Source organism: Narcine bancroftii, chromosome 4, assembly GCF_036971445.1.
Source record: "Narcine bancroftii isolate sNarBan1 chromosome 4, sNarBan1.hap1, whole genome shotgun sequence".
Taxonomy (NCBI): Eukaryota; Metazoa; Chordata; class Chondrichthyes; order Torpediniformes; family Narcinidae; genus Narcine; species Narcine bancroftii.
Window position 1 is genome coordinate 115,294,497 of NC_091472.1, and position 21,605 is coordinate 115,316,101.

General features: G+C 35.5%; 1 protein-coding gene across 5 annotated transcripts in view; it reads left to right on the forward strand.

The window, feature by feature from the left end:
• Positions 1-21,605, forward strand: part of sfswap (splicing factor SWAP) — a 165,559-nt gene that overhangs the window by 107,683 nt on the left and 36,271 nt on the right. For all 5 annotated transcript variants that reach the window (XM_069932489.1, XM_069932490.1, XM_069932491.1 and 2 more), the window contains 2 exons: positions 16,048-16,313; positions 19,313-19,444. In XM_069932489.1, coding sequence (XP_069788590.1) covers positions 16,048-16,313; positions 19,313-19,444 — 398 coding nt within the window. The remainder of the gene's footprint in view (positions 1-16,047; positions 16,314-19,312; positions 19,445-21,605) is intronic.

The following is a 21,605-nucleotide window of genomic DNA, read 5'->3' on the forward strand; positions in this document are numbered from 1 at the left end:
TTGTGTACGTTCAGAAAAGTCCTTTGGTTCACCGTCCAATCTCACTTCTCATTTCTCCAGTTCACTGGTTGCAGGCAATTCTTAGACTGTGCACATCATCTGTCACAGGGAGAGTTGGTGAAACTTTAGGTCCAAACAATTCTGATAGAAAACCTGAAAAGAATGTAATAGGTTTTTCACCCTCAGTTAATCACTGAGCACTTATAACATAGGGATTTCTTAAGGTAGAATGCGAGTTGGTAGGCAGTTTGAAAACCACTGCATTGGAAGGAGAGTATATAATATTTAATAAATGGCATATATTGAAATGAGAATACTGATTTTTTTTAAAAATTCAGTCTGATAATCAAATATAATAAGTGACAAAATATTTTCAAGTCTACGAGCCAAAAGTTTGGATAAAATTTTGGGATCAACGCTAAGTAAATAAATTGGCCTGCATGAAGAGCAATCAACTGAGTTTTTATTCTTTTTTTGAGAAAAAGTGAGATGGAAGCTGCATAAAATGACTGGCAGCTTTCCCAACTTAAGAGAATCAGAATTAGAAAAAAATAGGAGAATCAGAAAAAATGAGGAAGAAGCCTTATATAATTCTCCAGAAAAATCATCTGGACCTGGTGCGTTCCCAGAGTGTAATGTATGGATAGCCTCAGCCATTTATTCATACAAAATAGGTTGATCTAATTTATTTTGATTAGCAGCAGAAGGCATAGGAAAATTAAACTTATCTAAAAAATTATTCATTACAATATTATCCTTAGGAGAGTCAGAAGTACAAAGTTCAGAATAAAATTCCTTAAAGATATTAAATGATCAGTTATCAAATCACCATTAGCTTTGTGAATTTCTTTAATTTGTCGTTTGGCGACTAAAGCTTTAAATTGATTAGCCAATAGTTTACCTGTTTTATCTTCATGAATATAGAATTGACTTTTACCTTTTTCAAATTGGATTTCAATTGATATACTAGAAGAAGATAATATTTAATTTTAATTTCAACACAACATTTATGTAAAGCAAGGTCTGGAGCCGGAGCATACTTTTATCTAATTGTTTCATTTGGTTAGCTAAATCAATTTTCTCTTTCTTAGTCTTTTTCTTAATAATTGCAGTATAAAAATAATATTCCCCCTAATAAAAGCCTTGAATGCATCCCAGACAATAAGATTAGAAGTCTCTTCAACAAATAAAATGATTTGTTCCTCCAAGAACTTCTAAAAATCTTTATCAGATAATGAGGTAGAATTAAAACACCGATATCTGCTTATTGAGAGAGACCATGGAAGTTTAAAAATGAGAACACAGGAGCATGGTTGGAAATAACTATATTTTTATATTCACAAGATCGAATGAATGAGATTATATGATGTCAATAAAAAATAATTGATTAATGAATATGCATGATGTACATGAGAAAAAAACAAATATTCCATGTCTTCCAAATGAAAAAAAATGCCAGACATCAATAATTCTGCATTTTAGTGAAAAAGTTTGAAAAAATAAAGCTTATTTATTTAAAGTGGCTGGTTTAGAAGATGAACAGTCCAAAACCAGATATTCTTTGGCTTGGCTTCGCAGACGAAGATTTATGGAGGGGTATGTCCACGTCTGCTGCAGGCTCGTTGGTGACTGACAAGTCCGATGTGGGACAGGCAGGCACGGTTGCAGCGGTTGCAAGGGAAAATTGGTGGGTTGGGTGTTGGATTTTTCCTCCTTTGTCTTTTGTCAGTGAGGTGGGCTCTGCGGTCTTCTTCAAAGGAGGTTGCTGCCCGCCGAACTGTGAGGCGCCAAGATGCACGGTTGGAGGCGATATCAGCCCACTGGCAGTGGTCAATGTGGCAGGCACCAAGAGATATCTTTAAGCAGTCCTTGTACCTCTTCTTTGGTGCACCTCTGTCTCGGTGGCCAGTGGAGAGCTCGCCATATAACACGATCTTGGGAAGGCGATGGTCCTCAATTCTGGAGACGTGACCCATCCAGCTCCTCTAATCAAACTAGTGAATAATGGCTCTGATGAGGTGGGGATGAAAAAACGTTTAAAAAAATTCAGGGTCATCCACATTTGGAGCACAAACATTAGCAAACACAATTGATTTATTATATACTGTAATTTCCCTGTTACAATAATGAATCGACTATTTGTATCTGACACATTATATTGAACAAAGGGAATTGTATGATCAATAAAAATTGATTCCCCTCTGGATTTGGCCTGAAGCGAAGAATGAAAACGCAGCCCATTCCATCTTCTAAAAAGCCGTGTGTTGTCACTATTGCGTACTTGTGTTTCTTGCAAAATAATAATTGGGTCCTTAAATTTTTTAACGAAAGCAAAAATTTTATTTTGTTTTACAAGATGGTTCAATCCTTTCACATTAAAACTAATTAATGTAATAATTTGATCTATCTTAACTATTTAAAAAAAGTAAGAGACTGGTAAATAGATGGCTTATTCCAATTATAATGAACAGGCATTGGAAAAAAGATAACCTAAAACAGACATGTCTTTTCAGAGTCAAAACAGCTTCCAAGGAAATTATAACTATCCCTCTATCCTCCTCCCAAAGCCGGAAAGCCAGCCAATAGACAGATGGCAAGCTACTACCTAAATTGCCATCCCCAAAATTCCTGCTGGCAAAACTCCAATATTATAATAAAACCTTGAATGTTTTCCAGACCATACAAAACAAAGTTATAGCAGTTAATGCAAGGACAGAAATAGAGATAAACATATTTTCACAATATTAATCATGATTAACAAAGCAAAAACTTTGAGGATACAGATATTAAAATATTAATTTAAATTGTTAAATCAGAATCGAAAAGCTAAATGACTAAAAAAATATAGATGTCAAAAAAAAGAACTAATCAAAATTTATAAACACTTAAGGCATTAACTTGTTAAGACCTTATTCTATTATTTAAATACTAAAAGATTCAAGAAGTGAAACAATACAGAGAATTAGAGAAACCGTTACTCAGATGGAAAGATAATAGATGGCAGATCTTTATCCAAAAATTTCTGGGCTTCTTCAATGGAACAGAACCATTTCTTGAATTGTCCTTCAGTGTGATTTGAAGATGTGCTGGGGAAAGCAGAGATGGCTTAACACCTTAATTGTAGAATTCTGACATGATCTTGTATTTAATACATTTACTCATAACCTTGGGTGAATAATCCTGGACAATCCAAATCTTCTGCTCTTTGTAGACAGTCATTCCTTTGCGACAAATTCACGTATTAAAAGCTCCTTAGTTTGAAATTCATGAAAACACAATGTAATACAGATTGAGGACTCTGACCTGGAGCTAGTTTAGGAGCCAGCGATCTGTGTGCATCATCTGTCACAGGGAGAGTTGGTGAAACTTTAGATCCAAACAATTCTGATAGAAAACCTGCAAAGAATGTAATAGGTTTTTCACCCTCAGTTGATTCTTCCAAGCCCATAATTCATAAGTTATTTCTTCTGCTTCTGTTTTCAAGGTTAATAATCATCTGTATCAATTTTTCATTAGTCTTTGAGAGGTTTTTACATATGCATATCACCTCTTGAATATCATCCACTCTTCCATCCAAAACAGTTGCAATTGCTTCATTATCTTGAATATGTTTATCATGTTCTTCTAAGGTTTCTTTGAAAAGAATCTAATTTTGCATCCATTTGCCTAAATTCGTTTATGAATTGTTGTAATTCATTAGAGGATTCTTTTCTATATTGTCGAAGCAATTCCATAACTGATTGCAAAGACACGGGAAGATCCTCTTCTTTTCTAGTTCCTTTAGCACTCCTTGTAGCCATGTTAAAGACCTTTACAGTTGTTATTCTTATGCTTACTGAATATTTTTAGTTTAAGGACTTAAAAAGGTTTACAACTTCATAAAGCTGCTATTCCATCAACAGCCCACAGCAAGTCCCAGTTTATTTTCAACAAAATGCCTTACATTATGTGGAGAGATATAAACATTATGGAGACAGATGGCACTGTTTCGATTAACATTATGGCTGGCTGAAGGGCCTGTTCCTGTGCTTTACTTTTCTATTGCAAACTATGAACCCATTACCTGTCAGGTCTCCTTGCCATGTTGAGTTGCACTTCAGGGCTTGAGTTTTTTTTCTAAGCTTGGACAATACGGCCAAAGGATATGGGTTAGTTCCAGTAATGTCCCTTGACTGCGGATTAGTAAGGGATTGCTTAAGATGGTATGTGGGTGGAAAGAGAAAGGTTGAAAAGCACTGTTTTAATCATCCCTAATTGACTTGTTATGTGCACAGTTTCATAGCTCTAAAGAAAATGGGCCAATGACAATTTTTCTCAAGTAAAATATTTTAGTAACAATTGGGTTGAGAGCAGTGATTCTCAACCTTCCCTTCCCACTCGCATACCTCCTTGAACAATCCCTTACTAATCACAAAGCACTGATGGCAATAGGAATTATGTAAAGTGGTATGTGAGTGGAAAGAAAATGGTTGAGAACCACTGGTTTAGACATGTGCTCTGTGAACCAATTTGAATTGCAGTAGACAATGTCATGCACAAAGGGATGTAGTGTTTTCATCAGTTTAAGAATAAATTCTAAACCTTATTGGACAGTGAAAGGTTCAAATTTTGCTCCCAAGTGTTCTTGATTTTAATTAATGAGACTTGCCTTAGATCAGCCAATTTGTCATAAATAAGAGATATTGAGTCTTAATAGGGAGGCTGTATTTCAAAAAAAGTATCAAGAATATTCGCCTCAGGAATTCCAGGAAAACTTGATAATCTGTCATTTTTAAAAATATTTTATTTAAAGTATTAAACCATGATACCTACAATCAGAAAACAAATAATACATATGGTCATTGAAATATACATGGTATATATGTAAACCCACTACCTTCCTCCTGCCTTCCCTCCTCCCATACCAACCCTTCACCCCCCCCATCTTATCCCTACCCTCAAATCCATCTTAACCAACTAACCCAAACCCCAAAAAGAAAGGAGATATAAACCACAATAGCATAATAAATTACCATGAATTAGAGTAACACCACTTCAGCATGGCCGAAGAATTCAAAATTTTAAACCCATATAATCCAAATAAGGGCTCCAAATTTTCTGATTTTTTTTTTGTAATAATGATCACGTAAATTATGTTTTTTTTTTCAATGAAATACAAGATCTGAATTCCATTTGCCATCTATGTATATTCAAATCAGTCTCATTTCTCCAAGTAATTGCTTAAAATTTTCTGGCTACAGCGAATGATAATCTCAAAAATACAGTTTGAAATCTAGTTCATCTTAATTCTAAACTCAACTTTTTAATATTACCTAACAAAAATAATGTTGGATCCAGTGGAAATTTAACTTTTAAAATACCTTCTAAAAATTCTTTTAAGTCACATCCAAAAAGGTTTTACCATATCACATAACCAAGTAGAATGTAAAAAAGAACCTACTTCCTTTTGAAATCTAAAACATAAATCTGAAGAAATTAAATTATATCTCTTTAATTTTTTTCTGGAGTTAAATATAATTGATGTATAAAATTATAATGAACTAATCTATATCTCACATTAACAATTTTAATCATACTATGTTCACATAAATTTCTCCAATCATCCTGATTAATTACTATTCCTAAATCCTTTTCCCATTTTAACCTGGATTTTTGTAAATCTAACTTAGTCATTTTATTCTCTAATAACAAATACATTTCAGATATAAATCCTTTCTTCCCACCTTCTATAAGTAAAATTTCAAATTGAGATTGTCTTGGTAACCTTAAATTATGTCCAAAATTATCCAATAATAAAGCTCTAACTTGATAATAACAAAAAAAAGTATTTGTATCTGTTATTATAATCTTCAAATTGACTTTGTTTAGAGAGTCTAAAATCTGCTCCGTCTCTTTTTCAAATACATTTTTAGTTGATAATTTGCAAAAATTGTTTAATTATGTATATTATATTTATTTTTTAATTGATCAAAAGTTAAGAAAAAAGATCCTAAAAAACAAATCTTTTATTCTCTTTATACCTTTACTAAATCAATGATCAAATAAAGAATTATTCAAAGTAAAAGGAAAAAGTGGATTTTGTTTTAACAACATTTTTGATAATTGATCATTTTTAATTCCTCTCTAAATATGAATTCTATTCCATATGTTTAAAGTATGTTTCAGTACGCAAAAATCTTTAATTCCTTTAAATGACTCACTATTCCATTTAAACAAAATTAACCCTGGAATAGTTTCACCAATTTTATTCATTTCTATTTAATCCAGGCTGGTTTTTCATCTTGTTGATAACAGGAGGACAAAAACCTCAAATGAGCTTTAAAATAATTCTTAAAATTTCCACATTAAATTTTTTAAACCAATTCTTGACATCTTACCTTTCCAAAGAAATTCACATATTATTTTATTCAAATTTTGAAAGAAAAATTCTGGTATTTCAGTGGGCAATGATTAAAACAACTATTGTATTCTTGAAAAAATATTCATTTTAATACAATTCACATGTCCTATTAATGTTATTGGTAAATCTTTCCATCTTTTCAAATCCTCTTTCAATTTTTTTAACAATAGCAAATAATTTACTTTAAACAAATTACTTATATTTCTACTAATTTTAATTCTTAAGTAATTAATTACTTCATTTTGCCATTTAAATTTTGTCAATCTTTTACATTGAGAGTAATCCATTATCCGCCATATGCATTACTTCACTTTTATCAACATTCACTTTATAACTCGATACTAACCCATACTCTTTTAATCTCTCATTCAACTTATTTAAAGATATTTATGGTCTCTTTAAATATACTATAACATCAACAAATAAACTAATTTTATGTTCTTTGTTACCTACTTCAAATCTTTTAATTTCATTATCAGTTCTAATTGCTTCCACCATTGGTTCAATCATTAATGCAAACAGAAAGGATGATATGGACAACCTTGTCTAGAAGACTTTTCAAGCAAAAAGGGTTGTGAGATTTACCTATTTGTAATCGCTTTTGCTTGATCATACAATGCCTTTATCTAGTTTATAAAAGTATTCGGAATCCCAAAAGCATTAAGTGTCTCAAATTTAAATATCCCATTCCAATCGATCAAATGCTTTCTCTGCATCTAATGTTATCGCTACCGCGGGAATCTTTCTATTTTGTGCTATATTTACCAAACTTAAAAATTTAACTGTTATCTGCTGCTTTTCTATTTTTAATAAAACCTGTTTAATCTAAATTTATTATACATTTGTTGTTAAGAAATTTGTTACTAATATGTATATAAAATTATAAGAGACTAAAGAAAACAGATTTATACAAATCAAAATCCGATGGGTGAAAGATTTAAATTTACAAATTCAGGAGGAGATTTTGTCAAAATTATGTTACGAAAGTGTTACTAATAAAGTAAATGTTAGATACAAATAGTTCAATATAATTTTCTTCATCAATTGTATTATACTCCACATAGGTTAAATAGACAATCCTAATTATTCAAATAAGTGTTTTGATGTGCGAAAGAAATAAGGACTTTTTTTGCATTCAATATGGTCTTGTGAAAAAGTGAAAAGATTTTGGAATGAACTGAGTTTATTATTAGGGCAAATTATGAAGATAAAGATACCAAAGGATCCAAGAATATTTTTATTTGGAAATATTTATAAAAAGGATATAAAATTGAAATTGGACAAATACAAAGAAAAAATTTTAAATATTGCAATAGCAAATGCAAGGAAATATATAGCGATATGGAAATATGATCAAGAAGTGTTATTAAGTAGATGGTATAATAAGATGCAAAATTGTAAATATCTGTAAAATATTATGAATAGTTTTAGGAATAGAATTGAAGATTTTTATAGTATTTGGAAACCATCTGGATTTTATAGATAATTTTCCATCCACTTCTTCTATCTTATCCATTCCTCTTAATTAGTAATTTTTCATAACAATTAATGATTGTCTATGCTAATATTATTGTATATTAAATGGTAGGTGTTTCTTATCTTTACTTTTCTTACTTTTGGGTGGGAGGAGGGATGGGGAGAAAATATATAAAGGTACTTTTTATGTATAATTGGCTATGGATATTTGATTAATGTTCTATTCATTTTTTTTCCTGCAGTGATGCAAACAATTAAATATTTTTTTTTAAAAAGCAATGCAATAATGACCAAAGGAAGAGTATTTGATGATTATTTCATGTTTTTCTTTATTTTTTTGAAAAGAAATAAAATAGTCCACTTCGTAACAGCTCTATTTGCATTAGTTACTGAACGTCTGGCTCAATTGATAAGGCAAAATGATAATATTAAGGGTATTAAAGTGAAATCTGATGAATTTAAAATTAATTTATTTGCAGATGATGTTTTGATATACTTAACAGAACCTCTGAATTCTTTAAAATAGTTACATGATAGGTTGCAACAATATGGAGAAATATCTGGTTATAAAATTAATTGGGGAAAAAAGTGAAATTATGTCATTGATTGAAACAGATTATACTTATAAAAATACTGTTAAATTTAAATGGTCGGACCAAATTAAGTACTTGGGTATTAAAGTAGATAGTAATTTTAATCATTTGCATGAATTAAATTATTTACCTTTATAAAATTAACAATGATTTGAATTGATGGAAAGATTTACCTTTAACATTAATAGGCAGAATTAATTGTATTAAGATGAATATTTTTCCTAGAATACAATGTTTTTCAATCCATTCCTTGTAAATTTCCTCTAAAATATTTTAAATATTTTAATTCTATTGTAAGAAAGTTTTTATGGAAATATAAAATGGTATGGGTATCTTTACAAAAATGAACTTGGAAATATGAATAAGGAAGTTTACAGCTTCCAAAATTTCAAAATTATTATAAGGTGGCACAATTAAAATTTTATTAGTAGAATGTTTGATTTGTAAAAATCAATGGTATGGGCAAATATTGAATTATCTCAAATTGATGAGAAGAATAAGGATCAATTTATTTATAAATTGAATTCTAAGTTATTATTTAATTATAATTTACCTATTTTGATACATTTTATGGAATTATGGAATATGATAAATGAAGCAATAAGTACAAAAGGGAAAATTTCAAGTAGGACACCTTTATATCAGAATAAACTTTTTCCCTTTACGCTTAATAATCAGTTTTTACAATTATGGGATCAAAAGATGATTAAATTTGAGAATCTGTCAATGAACTAAATGCATAATTTGTAAATTTCTATGGTTCAAAGATACAAAATTCTTGTCCATAAAAAAGGTCTTAAAATATTTAATACCCAATCTGTGCATCTTGCAAAGAAGGTTGAAAAAGGTAATTAGATATAATTGGGCTAGTAAGGGAGAAACTCTAAAATGCAAAAAACTTTCTAAATTGTTCCCATATTTTTCAAACTGTGTTTAATGATTGGATTGTCGGTTAATTTATATAAAGAAGTGGATAGAGAAGACCCAAGAATTGCCAGAATGGAAATATTCTTAGTAAAATTTAGTTCTATTTCTGCCGATATGGGGCGAATATAAAATTGCAACAAAAATAAATGAAGTTACGTATATTTTTCCTAGTACTGTAGCACACTTAATAATTGTATCATTCCATTTTTTAAAAAAACTATAAAAATATTTTAAAATAAGTGATTTCACCCCCCCCCCCCTACTTTTGGCCCAAGCCACCTGTCCATCAGAGGTCTTGATGCCTTAGCAGCCCGCCCATCTGAGCTCCTGATGCTGCAACCGCGAACCTTCACCTTGGACGCCCACCCACTGGAGCGTCTGACACTCAGATCGTGGACTTGCCACCCAGTCCCAGCCATTTGCCTGCCCATCCGATGCCCTGATGCAAACTTGCTACCAGGACCCGTCCACCCATCCGACCTCCCAATGCCTTGAATGATGCAGATACTACAGTAGTTGAAAGTACAGGTTGAGTACCCCATATCCGAAACGCTTGGTGCTAGATGTTTTTCAGTTTTTGGGGTTTTTTTTCCCATTTTTTGGAACAATGGAACTAAGCAGCACAGTAGCATCAGCAGAATATATGCATCAGCGGTTAAACAAGGAGCAACAGGCTTTTTGAGTGCTGAAATGACTCAGAAGTGGAAAATTCACATGAAATAATGTTACGTACTTACCAAAAAAAACCTTGATCTCAGTTTACAAAACAAGATAAATGCAGCACAAAACACTAGAAATTTTACTTGATGGCGTTTTCAAATGTTCCCTCCAGTGTCACCTGCCTCATTAACCATAATTTTTGTCTTTTGCCACCGCCAGTTTCCGACACATCCCCCACTGCCGGTCCCCAACACCTTCCCACTGCAACCACCAGTCCCGACACCTCCCCACTGCCGCCACCAGTCCCCGACTATGGTCCCTGATCCTGTCCGGCTGCCCAAGGTGTCTTCTTCAATGTGGACCACACATGATGCTGAGAATGGAGTCGCTGTCGCTGAGTCTGGCTGCAGCCAGTGCTGAAAACTTGGACCCAGCTCTGTTTGCCATCTTCTCGGCCAGAAGCAAAGATTTTGTTTTGTACTACAGAGTTCTATTTTTACCAAAATGGTGCCAGTAGAGCATCAGAGCCCCACATGGGCAAGTCAGATGGTGAATTCTTTTCAACTTGTGATGTCATGTTGGTGCTTAAAAAAAAATTGGTTTTTGGATCTTTTCGGTTTTCGGAGCTTTTCGGTTTTCAGAACTTCAAATACAGGGTACTTGACCTTTAGTATGCATATAATAGTCAACCCCTAAATTTTACCCTAAAAATTAGTCCACAAAATTTGACTATTACACGCTTATATACAGTAAATCATCTCTGATTTTGTTTTGGCAATTCAAGCTTTTACCTTTGAGGTATATTGTACCGCATTCTTTGTACCCATTGTATTAACAGATTTGCTCAATTCATCATGGATAGTCCCTGCCTTTTTTGCAAGTCTAAATACAGAAAACTTACTGTTGGTCCTTTTATATAAAAAAAAACAGATTGAGCATAAAACAATGAGATTACCACTCTCTCTCCTTCTTCCCTATTTTTCATGTGGAATTGTCAGAATTTATTGTCATGAACAAGTCACAAATTTTGGTATTTTGTGGCAGCGTCATTAGTGCAAACATTCATATAATGAACCATCTTACAATAATAATATAAAAATAGTAGTACACAAAAAGTAAGTCGATGTCTTTGGTCCATTGATCATTCAGAAATCTGATGGCAGCGGGGAAGAAGCTGTCCTTGTGCTGCTGAATGATTGTCTATAGGCTCCTATGCCTTATTTCCCCAGTGATAGCAGTGAAGAGCGTGGTGGGGATCTTTGAGGATAGAGGCTGCTTTTTTAAGACACCGCTTCATGTAGATGTCCTCGATGGAGTGAAGTCTGGTGCCTGTGATGTCACAGGCCGAGTTAACTGTCAGGCGTTTTTTCTTGTCCTGAGATTTGGCGCCTCCAAACCAGAAAATGATGCAACAAACTAGAATGCTCTCCATGGTACACCTGTAGAAGTTTTCGAGAGTCTTGCCTCACAAAGTATAGCTGCTGACGAGCCTTCTTTGTGATTGCATCAACGTGGAGGCTCCAGGACAGATTCTCGGAGATGTTGACACCCAGGAATTGGAAGTTCTTGATCCTCTTCACTATTGAGCCCTTGATGACTGGGTCATGTTCCCTGACTTCCTCCTGAAGTCCACCTTCATCTCCTTGTTTTTGCAAACATTGAGCGCAAGTTGTTGGTATGACATCACTCAAAGAACTGATCTATCTCCCTCTGGTACGCTATCTCATTCCCATTTGTGATTCCGCTGACAACTGTGGTGCCATCGGCAAACTTGTAGATAGCATTGGAATTGTACCTTGAATGCTTTGCCTCAATTTTTCATGTGATTGCTACCTTGTATGCTTGGATTCAAATGAAGTTTTAATTACAATCAAAAAGCTAATTTTTTGTCCTCTGTAGGTGCTGGAAATCAAATTGAATCATGAATATTTATTAATTCTTTGTTTTACTGCATAGTTTGGATAACAACCATGTGCTCATGAGCTGTTTAAATGAGGAAGCCGGCCCAGCCTCCTGTCAGGAAGCCGACTGAAACAAGTGGGATAGCAGCAGTTTTCCTGCAAACATTCAGAGCCACTTGGAACCATGAAAAAACTGAACACTAACTAAAACTGCAAAATTGATTAATTACTATAAAGATCGTCCTCAAACTACATGTTTATGTAATGGACAGAAGTTATAATATTTTCAGCTTTTTAAACAATTTAGTAATCTACAAAAGCTAACAACTGCTTCATTTGCACAGAATTCCAGTTTGCATGAGTACATGCTGAGGGTTGCACTGAGGCTTCGTGCAGCCAACATGAGAGCGCTGTTGCGAAGGTCCATAGTTAAGAGTTCTTTTTACCGGGAATTGAAGGGTTGAGACCGAGAGGAACAACAGAGGGGGGAATAACAAAGAAGTGCCACAGTGGTGGCAGTGGTGTAAACAAAAATGTATGTAACAATGTACAATGATATAGACTGAATAGTTTTCTTTAATGTAAATAATTTATTGTGAATAGTCTGTTTTTGGGGAGAAAAAGTTGGATAAACCTCCAATTTTTTTTTGCTGGAGAAGGAACATTTGTACTTGAACCATTAACCTTGTTGATTACCCAAGTGTGCAGTTCTCTGTTCAGTTTTTAGTGTTCTTTCCTTTCCTTGACACATCGCACATTTGCATTTTCAGCAATAATAGAAGACAGGTCTTCATTATTTTATTTAAAAGCTGAGAATTGAATAGACCCTTTATAATGCTTCAGACCACAATGCATTATTCAGCAGCATTTTCCTCTTTAGGACTTCACAAAAATCTTTTCAACTCTTAAACCACCTCCTGTCTGACAGTCACCATTCTGCTATTTTGTATTTTCTATTTTTATTTATTCCATGCTTTTTGCTTGTTTTCTGCCTTTTTTCATGATGTAGATGTGATATAATCTATCTGTTTAATGCTGTGTTTTATGTGAAGCTCATACCCTTTGGCTCCCTTTATCCAAAAAAAATCTGTTGTAATTTGGCATAAATTTATTTTTGAAACCATCATTTGTTAAATATCCCTGTTAAGTTACATATGCTTAAGAATGCAGGAATCCTGATTTGCTTGATTAATACCCAGTTAAGGGTTTCATTCATGATGCCATTATAATATTCATATTTATTCACAACTAAACTGATAAATGCTTCACATGAAAACTCAGTTCTATAGCACTCAGCCCCCTGAGAATTTGCAACATCCTCAAATCTTTCTGCACCTCTTCCCAAATGTTATTGAAAACACCTTCACTTTGGAAAATATTTCCAAGTCAACTTTTGCTTCATGACTGGAGCTATCTGTGATTATAGCACATTCAAATTCAGTTAAGTGTCACAGATGAAAATTAGTTTGATACCGAACTGGTCAAGATAGTTAAAATTAGTTGACGCTCTTTTTTTTTTTTGCATCATGGATCAGTTCCTAGCACACTAAACAGGTCCACTGTGATGTTTATAACCACAGAACAGAGAATTTGTTATAGTTTAAGAACAGACATGTATCATTGAACATCATTTATTGTGCCTTTGCTTATGGTCCTCTCTTTGTGCACTAGTATTACTGTTATTTTGCTCCCTGAGGCCAGCACAAATTCTTTCTATGGAAATTTTGACTTGTTCATCTATAAAACAAGCAGACGCTTTGTATTAGTTAAGCAAAGAGCATAAAGAGTTTGGTTCCCTTGAGCTAATGAAAATGAGATGATGCTGTGGTTAATGGGCTGTGCACTTAGCAGAACTGAAGTCATCAACCTTCCATTTGGGCCCCATACTCATGAAAGTAAATGGATCAAAGCTATACTTTCATGGCTTAACAATGTCTTTTGTTGATTAATATTATAGATACCAATAAAAGCACACTGAGATAATTGACTTTGAAATAATATGACTGAACCATAGTAATAGTCATCGCTTGCAGGCTGGCACATTGCAAGTGAGTCAGTACATCCCTTGGTGTATATGCCCATTGTTTAACTGATGAAGCTGAACAATGACAGCTGTTGGAAGGTATTTACTACAGATAGATATGTGAGTGTGTAAACATTTAAGGCTCAAGTGCCTCCCATTTGGCAGATTGAACTGTACCCTGGGAGCCAGCTACAACTGGAAATCGTCATCTCTTGACTTAAAGATCAGAAATGTCTTTTCACAAACACATCTCGCAGTGCTTGATGTCCAAAAGGAGTCAGTGCAGCAGCCTTCTCTATTGCAAACGATCAGAAAATAATTGATTAAAGGTTAAATGATCTCCCAATGAAATGGGTTAATCTCAGAAGAATAGACAACAGCACAAACCTGTTACAGAGAAATGATGCTGAATGGGAAAGTGGGTTGTGGCTGGGACAATACCATTACCCTGTATTCTTCCAACTTGACCTTCTATTTAACAAGGCTCAAAGCTATAAATGGCTTTTTACAAGACTAGTTTCTCCTTGTAGATTCACAGATTAAAAAAAAATAGGCCATTCAGACCTTTGATACGATTATGGCTGATCATATGCACTCATTCCCCTCTTCCTGCTTTCTCTCTCGACCACTTGATCCCTTTAGTCGAAGGTTACATCCAACTTCCTTTTGATTGTATCTAATAAACTGGTTCACATCTTTCACTTGTGAGAAGTTCTGTGTGTAGCCTGCCTTTATCATTGTTGATATAAATTGTGTAATCGTCTTATTGCAAGTGTCCGTGCAAAAAAAATCTGGCTATGGTGGGCATGTCATGATCTTCATTTTTAATCATAATATACCTTTTATATTTGAATGTTTTAATAAATTACTTACAAACTGCTTAAGCAGTTTTAAGCAAGTTTATATTTTAGATGCTGTTCCTACTGACTTTTATCAGTTCATTGACTCAGATAAAGTTGTTGTCATTTTACTTGGAAGTGGTAGGAATCCTAGGTTTTGTGCTCTATAGAAGTTCTAAGGTTATCAATAGCTCCTTTTTCACTGGCACTTTGTCCCAGGAATTGATGGCCAATTTATTGGTTAAGGGTCCAATGGAAAAGCAAATCAATGGGGAGCTGGCATCAAATCACACAAAATTATTGACGCCCTCAACCTCTACTCACATCCCTGGCGTCATGTGCCGATTAACCCAGTGAAAAAAAGACAAATTGCGTCCTGGGACATCCCGGTTGAAGATAGACTCTCCTATCCCTTGAGGTGAGTTGTAGTTAATATGAAAGCAGGTAGTGTCCCGGTTAAAAGTGGCCCAGTGGAACAGCAAAAGTGGTTTCTTTAACTGGGACACTAAATGGCCAATTAACTGGGAAGCCAGTGAAAAAAGAGTTAATGATTCATCACTCTTCAACAGACTACCCTGTTCATTGCCCTCCTCATCTACACATGATAAATCAGAAACTAATAAAAATTCAGCTGTTTACCTGCCAGTACTGAAAACTTGAGCTTTGTTGCAAACATTTTTAGCTATTATTAGCATCGGTAAACTATATTGTAATACACTCAGATAAATATTTCCCAATATTATCAATTTTTTAAATTTTAAATATCTCATGTAATTTTGTATCTTCCTTGTTCTCAAGTATATTCAGTATCAGTTTGTGCTTAGTAGAATGTTAACAAAGTTAGCAAAAATTGTCTCTTTCCTGTTTTGCATTCTGTGAGAATCTTTTAGAGTGGCTATTCAGCTACCTTCTTGATGAAATCACAATTTTTGGCCACCAGAAATAATTTTGAACTAATTTCTTCATCTGATACAAAGATCAATGTTACAGATAAGTAGATCTTTGTGTGCTACATTCATTGAGGTCAGTGATAAGAGTCATCCTTTGGCTGTGCAAAGGTCATAAACAATTAGTTCCCATCCTAACTATTGCAGAATGTGCTTGGATGTTAATTTGAGTGATACTTAAGAAGTCATAGATTTTCCTACTGTGATTTGCTTCGATAGAAAGAGATAAATATTTCCTTGGCTTTGAATGATTTTATAACATTAAATTTTCTTCTCTGTAGGTCACTAGTGAAATTTCATGCATAATTGCTCCAGCTACAGAAGTGAAGGCAGCACACCATATCTCAACAAAAAACGAAAGAATTTCAAAAGAGAAAGAAAAAGATAAGAAGAAAGAAAGGAAGCACAGAAAGAAGTCGCGGTCAAGGTCTCGGTCACGTCCCAGATATCGCCTGAGGTCAAGGTCTAGGTCAAGGTCCAGGTCGAGGTCACGATCAAAAGCAAAACATTCTCTGCCTAGTGCCTATAGGAGCGTCAGGCATTCAAGGTGAGTTCTTAAAGTTGATAGGTATTCCACCACCACAAGCCACAAGAGATTGGACTAAGAATAGGCCATTCCATCCCTCAAACCCTGTTCTGCCAATTAGTAACATCAGAACTGATCTTTACCTGTACTATTAAATTGTTTGTCATGGGTACTGAGAAACAGTGAAAATGTTCATTTTGTGTGCTGACCCATGCTTAAGTACATCAGGTAGTGCAATAATGAAACAAAAATGCAGTGAATCAGATGAAAAGTATAGTTTTACAAAGACAAATTGAAGGTATAGAGAAAAGTACAGTTTAATAGTGCAGGGGCATCTTTTATCCATGAGAGATCCATTTGACTCTACTTACTGCAGGAAAGAAACAGTCCTTGAATTTAGGATCTCCGGTGTGCATCTGTAGTCCGACTGCTGAGGGGAGGGTTCGGAGTTGGCATCAGGAGCTCCAGTGTGCACCAGTAGGCTGAGGGGAGGGTTCAACCTTTGGAGTTGGATGTCAGGAGCTCAGGACAAATATTAGCTGGTTTCTAATAGCAGAATAACTATCAATATTCATAGATGAGAAATAAAAATATATAAATTCTTAAAAGAAATCAACTCAACAATTACTCCATGCTTTTTTTGTGTGTTATATTAATGATTTTGTTTATCCTAGTTCTCACAGTTTCATAAAACATGAGAACTTCAAAAGGCAGACTAACAGAAAAGCATTCTTGAATTTCCGTGTGTAAAGCCATGCTGAAATTACATTTTACTCAGGGTTCTCTATCGATGTATTGCAAGTTCTCACTGTTGTTGTTCTGTAATATGGAGAAACTCTCCTTCCAAGCAGTTCTTAAAGAGACATGTAATCAACTTTATTATTGCTATAGTTGATGCTGTGCCCTGGAGCGTGGAGACACAGCACTGCTCTGAAGGTTTCAACTGCTCGGTCTAATGCTGGCTCCGTGCAGACTTTAAAATGGCCTGTTAAGGAAGCTGACTGTGTTTGCAAGTAAAATTCTGCAACTTTATGGTCCATGCCCAAGATGGTGGCATCTGTGCTCTGCAGCAGCCACAAAGAGTTGCAGACTCTGAGAACCAGCGGACTAACACAGGGCACCAGAAGCTGGGAGAACACCATCCATCTCAACCGTCCACCCTCCTAGTTGTAGTCAGCCTTAAAGGATGGCAACCATGGCAGTGAACCAGCAAGGGGCTCAGTGGCTAAGGGACCCACACAGGCTGCAGACTTTTGGCGACATAGTCACAAGTTGTGGGCTGGTGGACATTGGTTCATGGGAGCCAAGTTTTAGAGCTGGGATTCGAGAGGGTCCTGAAGTCAAGAAGGGCTCCCAAAGGGCCTTGCACACTGAAGGCTTCCTGATCATGATGGAGCTTTGGATCTGAAATTTGGGTGCCAATGGTTTGAATGGGAGTCTATTCAGCGTAGGGGCTGCGGGAGCGTTGGAGGAAAATCCATTGACATTCAGTGGCTCTGAATGGACTCTTTATTGCTTCTTTTTCTCTCGTACTGCAAGGGGCATCTGGCAGTACTAATGGAGACTCGTCGACTGCCTTATCATTATTGTGACAATAAAAGGAACATTTGGCCTTGTAATTTCGCTGTATCCTCTCTGGAACCTCCATTCTCTAATAAAGATAATGTTCCATTCATATCGTGAAAAGCAGTGGCCCCAGCACAAATAGTTGGGGTATAATTATACTTTCACTTCCTCCACATCAAAAAAGCAACCTCTCTTTTCATGGTTCCATGGTTCAGATTACCCCTGTGTTGCATGCAGTAGAGCACCTGGTAAGAGTAACCTGAACAACTGACAATTGGTGATGATAACTAATGCTGGCCCACCTTAAACAGGAAATCCATTAATTTGAACTATGCATAGATGCTGTCTGAATCTCCCTGCTTCTCTTTGTTCATACTTGGAAGTTGCAGTGGTTTTGAGGGCAAACATGATGGTAACAATATTAAACTTAAGAGAGTGGAAAGTGATTGCACTTCGAGAGGTTGGTGTGAAGAGCTAGCTTTTATGTGTTTGTTAAATGTTGTGAACAAGGAGTAATATTAAAGGTTATTAATCTATGTACCAAAAATACAGTAGGTGCACAATCCTTTATCCAGACATTTAAAATCCGGAAAACTCCAAAAACCGGCAATTTTTTCCTGGTGCTGGTACAGCGGAGGGACAGAGGGAAAGAGAGACAGCAGCATGACTAGGTTGGGTGGAGGGGGAGAGATGGCAGCATGACTTGGGGCAGGGGGAGGGAGAGCTGGCAATGTGACTTGGGCGGGTGGGTGGGAGAGACTGCAGCGCGACTCGGGTGGGCCAGGGGGAGAGAGAAGCCAGCGTGACTGGAAGGGGATGGATACGGCAGCACAATTCAGGTGGGCTTAAATCTGAGGCAGCTGGCTTTTGTTCTGAAATCCGAAATTTGGAACACATTTTCCCCCAAGTGTTCTGGATAAAGGATTGTGTACCTGTAATTGCATTAACATGGGTGGACCAGGACAGGACACTAGAGATGTTTACTCCTTTAAATTTATTTGAGTGGACTTTGGGAATGGTTAGGATGCGAAATCTGGCCCTCACCACAAAAACATGGTATGCACCTCTATAATATAGCAAAATCAAGGTCACTATCCCAAAGTGATAGATCCTCAGAGAGTTCTGGTCATACAGCACAGATGCAGATGCTTTTGCTATCACGTCCAACCCGTCCATCAAGTGTCCAGCTATACTAATCCCATTTGCCAGCACTTGATCTGTAGCTTGCTAAGATTTGACATTTCAAGTGCTTGTGCAGATACGTTTTAGAAGTAGTGCCTCCACCACTTACTCAGCAGTGTCTTCTTCCTTTTCATATTCAGCTCTTCTCGTCCTTGATCCCTACTATGTTCTGAACACGGAAAAAATAAAGAAGAGAGGAAACTAATTCAAACAGAATAAAATAATCATCTTAGCACATCTCAATAATAAATGCTTATTTTCCTTGGTTGTAGATCAAGATCGCCTCATGGGAGAAGAGTTCAGTCATCGGAAAGACGACGAGAGGAGAGGGGTAGAGATAGAAATGTTCCCACGGCCTATCGTGTTGGCAACAGCTCAGATATGGGTGGCAGAAAGCGATCACGGTATGCTTGCCAAACATTAGATCATTCTGTTGTGTATAATGAAGTTCTGCAAGTGGTGAAAATCCAAAATGTAAACAAAGTATTGCTGGAACTTCTCAGTTGATTCGGCAGCATTTGTGTAAGTTTAAAATTTTATTTTAATTTTAAACTTTTTGCTGTTCAGAGAAACTGCTGTGTTGAACCACTCCAAACCACTTTAATTTTATACAGGGGTCATTAATGGCATTAATTGTATTGCCACAATTTTAAAATTATTGTTTGTAAATGCTTCTAATCATATTATCTTTCAGTTAAGAAAGGTTGGTGTACTGTTTGTCCAGGCCCTTCTGAATTGAGATTGAAAGAAGAACATGGAAACATCCTGTTTAAGTTACTGAGCTGCCAATTCAAGTGCCTGTTAATCCAGAGACATAATTTTCAGTCAGTCCAAGGAATTCAATTTAATATCAGTAAAAATGACCTCAAAACTATAGAATTGTATGAACTGCCTTTTGGCAATCTACATTTGCTAATTATTTCTTTCTGTGTGAACTCAATCTACAACATAGTTGACAATTGAGAAATGGCCAAACAGATCAATGATATTGATAAATACTGGCTCTGCAGGTGATACCCACGCTTTTGAGTATGTTATAAAAAAAAATCTTTGGTTTACACTTGGCTATTAATGCTGTAGAATTTTCGCATTTAAATTCTACGGTTTGGATAAAAAGGCTGAATTTGGTCAAGTTCAATAGAACATGTATTTGTGTTTAGGCATTAGATGGAATTGCAATCGTATATAGATTGAATTTGGGAGTTGAATGCATTGCACCCATATTTATGAATGATGCCAAGTTACAGTGAGCAAGTTAATCTGGATTAGTCAAAATTTGTGATCCCTTTGAAACTGAAGGTTTGGTGCTGCACCAGTGGCTCTGAAGGTTGAGTTCACATCCTAACTGGCAAGTATTTTAATTGAGTTAAATAATCTGTGTTTAAATGGACTGGTGCCAGAAAAACAATGTTGAACAAAATAAGATAGAATATGATAAAAAAACCAGCAGGAATGTTCATGCAGTGGAACCTCTCTGGACTAGACAAGTCTAAACTTGAATCCTAATACCATAACAAAATTAAAGACAGACATTATGGGCTGTTACTATTCTGCCAATAGTTCAACCATAAATAATATATAGGTGACAGAATATTATATCTTGGAGTTTTGAATGTGAGTGGAGAAAAAAAATACATTTTATAGCCATAGCTGGGAAAAGGCTGCACTCATAATGATCTGGTCAGATGAGAGCTTGTTAAAAATTGAATTTATAAATCAAGGAAACATTTTACAAAAGTTGTCAGACATGATGCTTTTTAATTTTTTTAAATGGTAAATTATAAAAGGTTTTTGATAAGGTGCCGGACAGGAAATTAGTGTACAAACTTAAAGCACACGGTATAGGAAGTATGGTATTGAAGTGGATAGAGAATTGATTGACAGATAGGAAGCAAAGTGTAGGAATAAACAGGTTCTTTTCAGAATGGCAGGCATTGACTAGTGGGGGTACCTCAAGGTTCAGTGCTGGGACCACAGTTATTTACAATTTCGACCAATGACTTAGATGAGGGAGTAGTAAGCAGCATCTCCAAGTTTGCAGATGACACGAAGCTGGGTGGCAGGGTTAGTTGCGTGGAGGATTCAGGGTAACTTGGACAAATTGGGTGAGTGGGCCAAAGTATGGCAAATGCAATATAATGTGGATAAATGTGATTATCTACTTTGGAGGCAAGAACTGGAGAGAAGATTATTTCCTCAATGATGCAACGAGACTTGGGTGTCACTGTGCACCAGTCATTGAAAGAGGGCATACAGGTACAGCAGGCAGTGAGGAAACCGAATGGTTTGTTGGCATTCATAGCAAGAGGATTCGAGTACAGGGGCAGAGAGGTTCTACTGCAGCTATACAGGGCCTTGGTAAGACCACACCTAGAGTATTGTGTAGAGGTTTGGTCTCCTTATCTGAGGAAAATCATCCTTACCATAGAGGGAGTGCAAAGAAGGTTCACTAGATTGATACCAGGGATGGCAGGACTTGCATATGAAAAAAGGCTGGATTGACTAGGCTTTATCTCGCTGGAATTTAGAAGATTGAGGGGGATCTTTTAGAAACGTATAGAATTC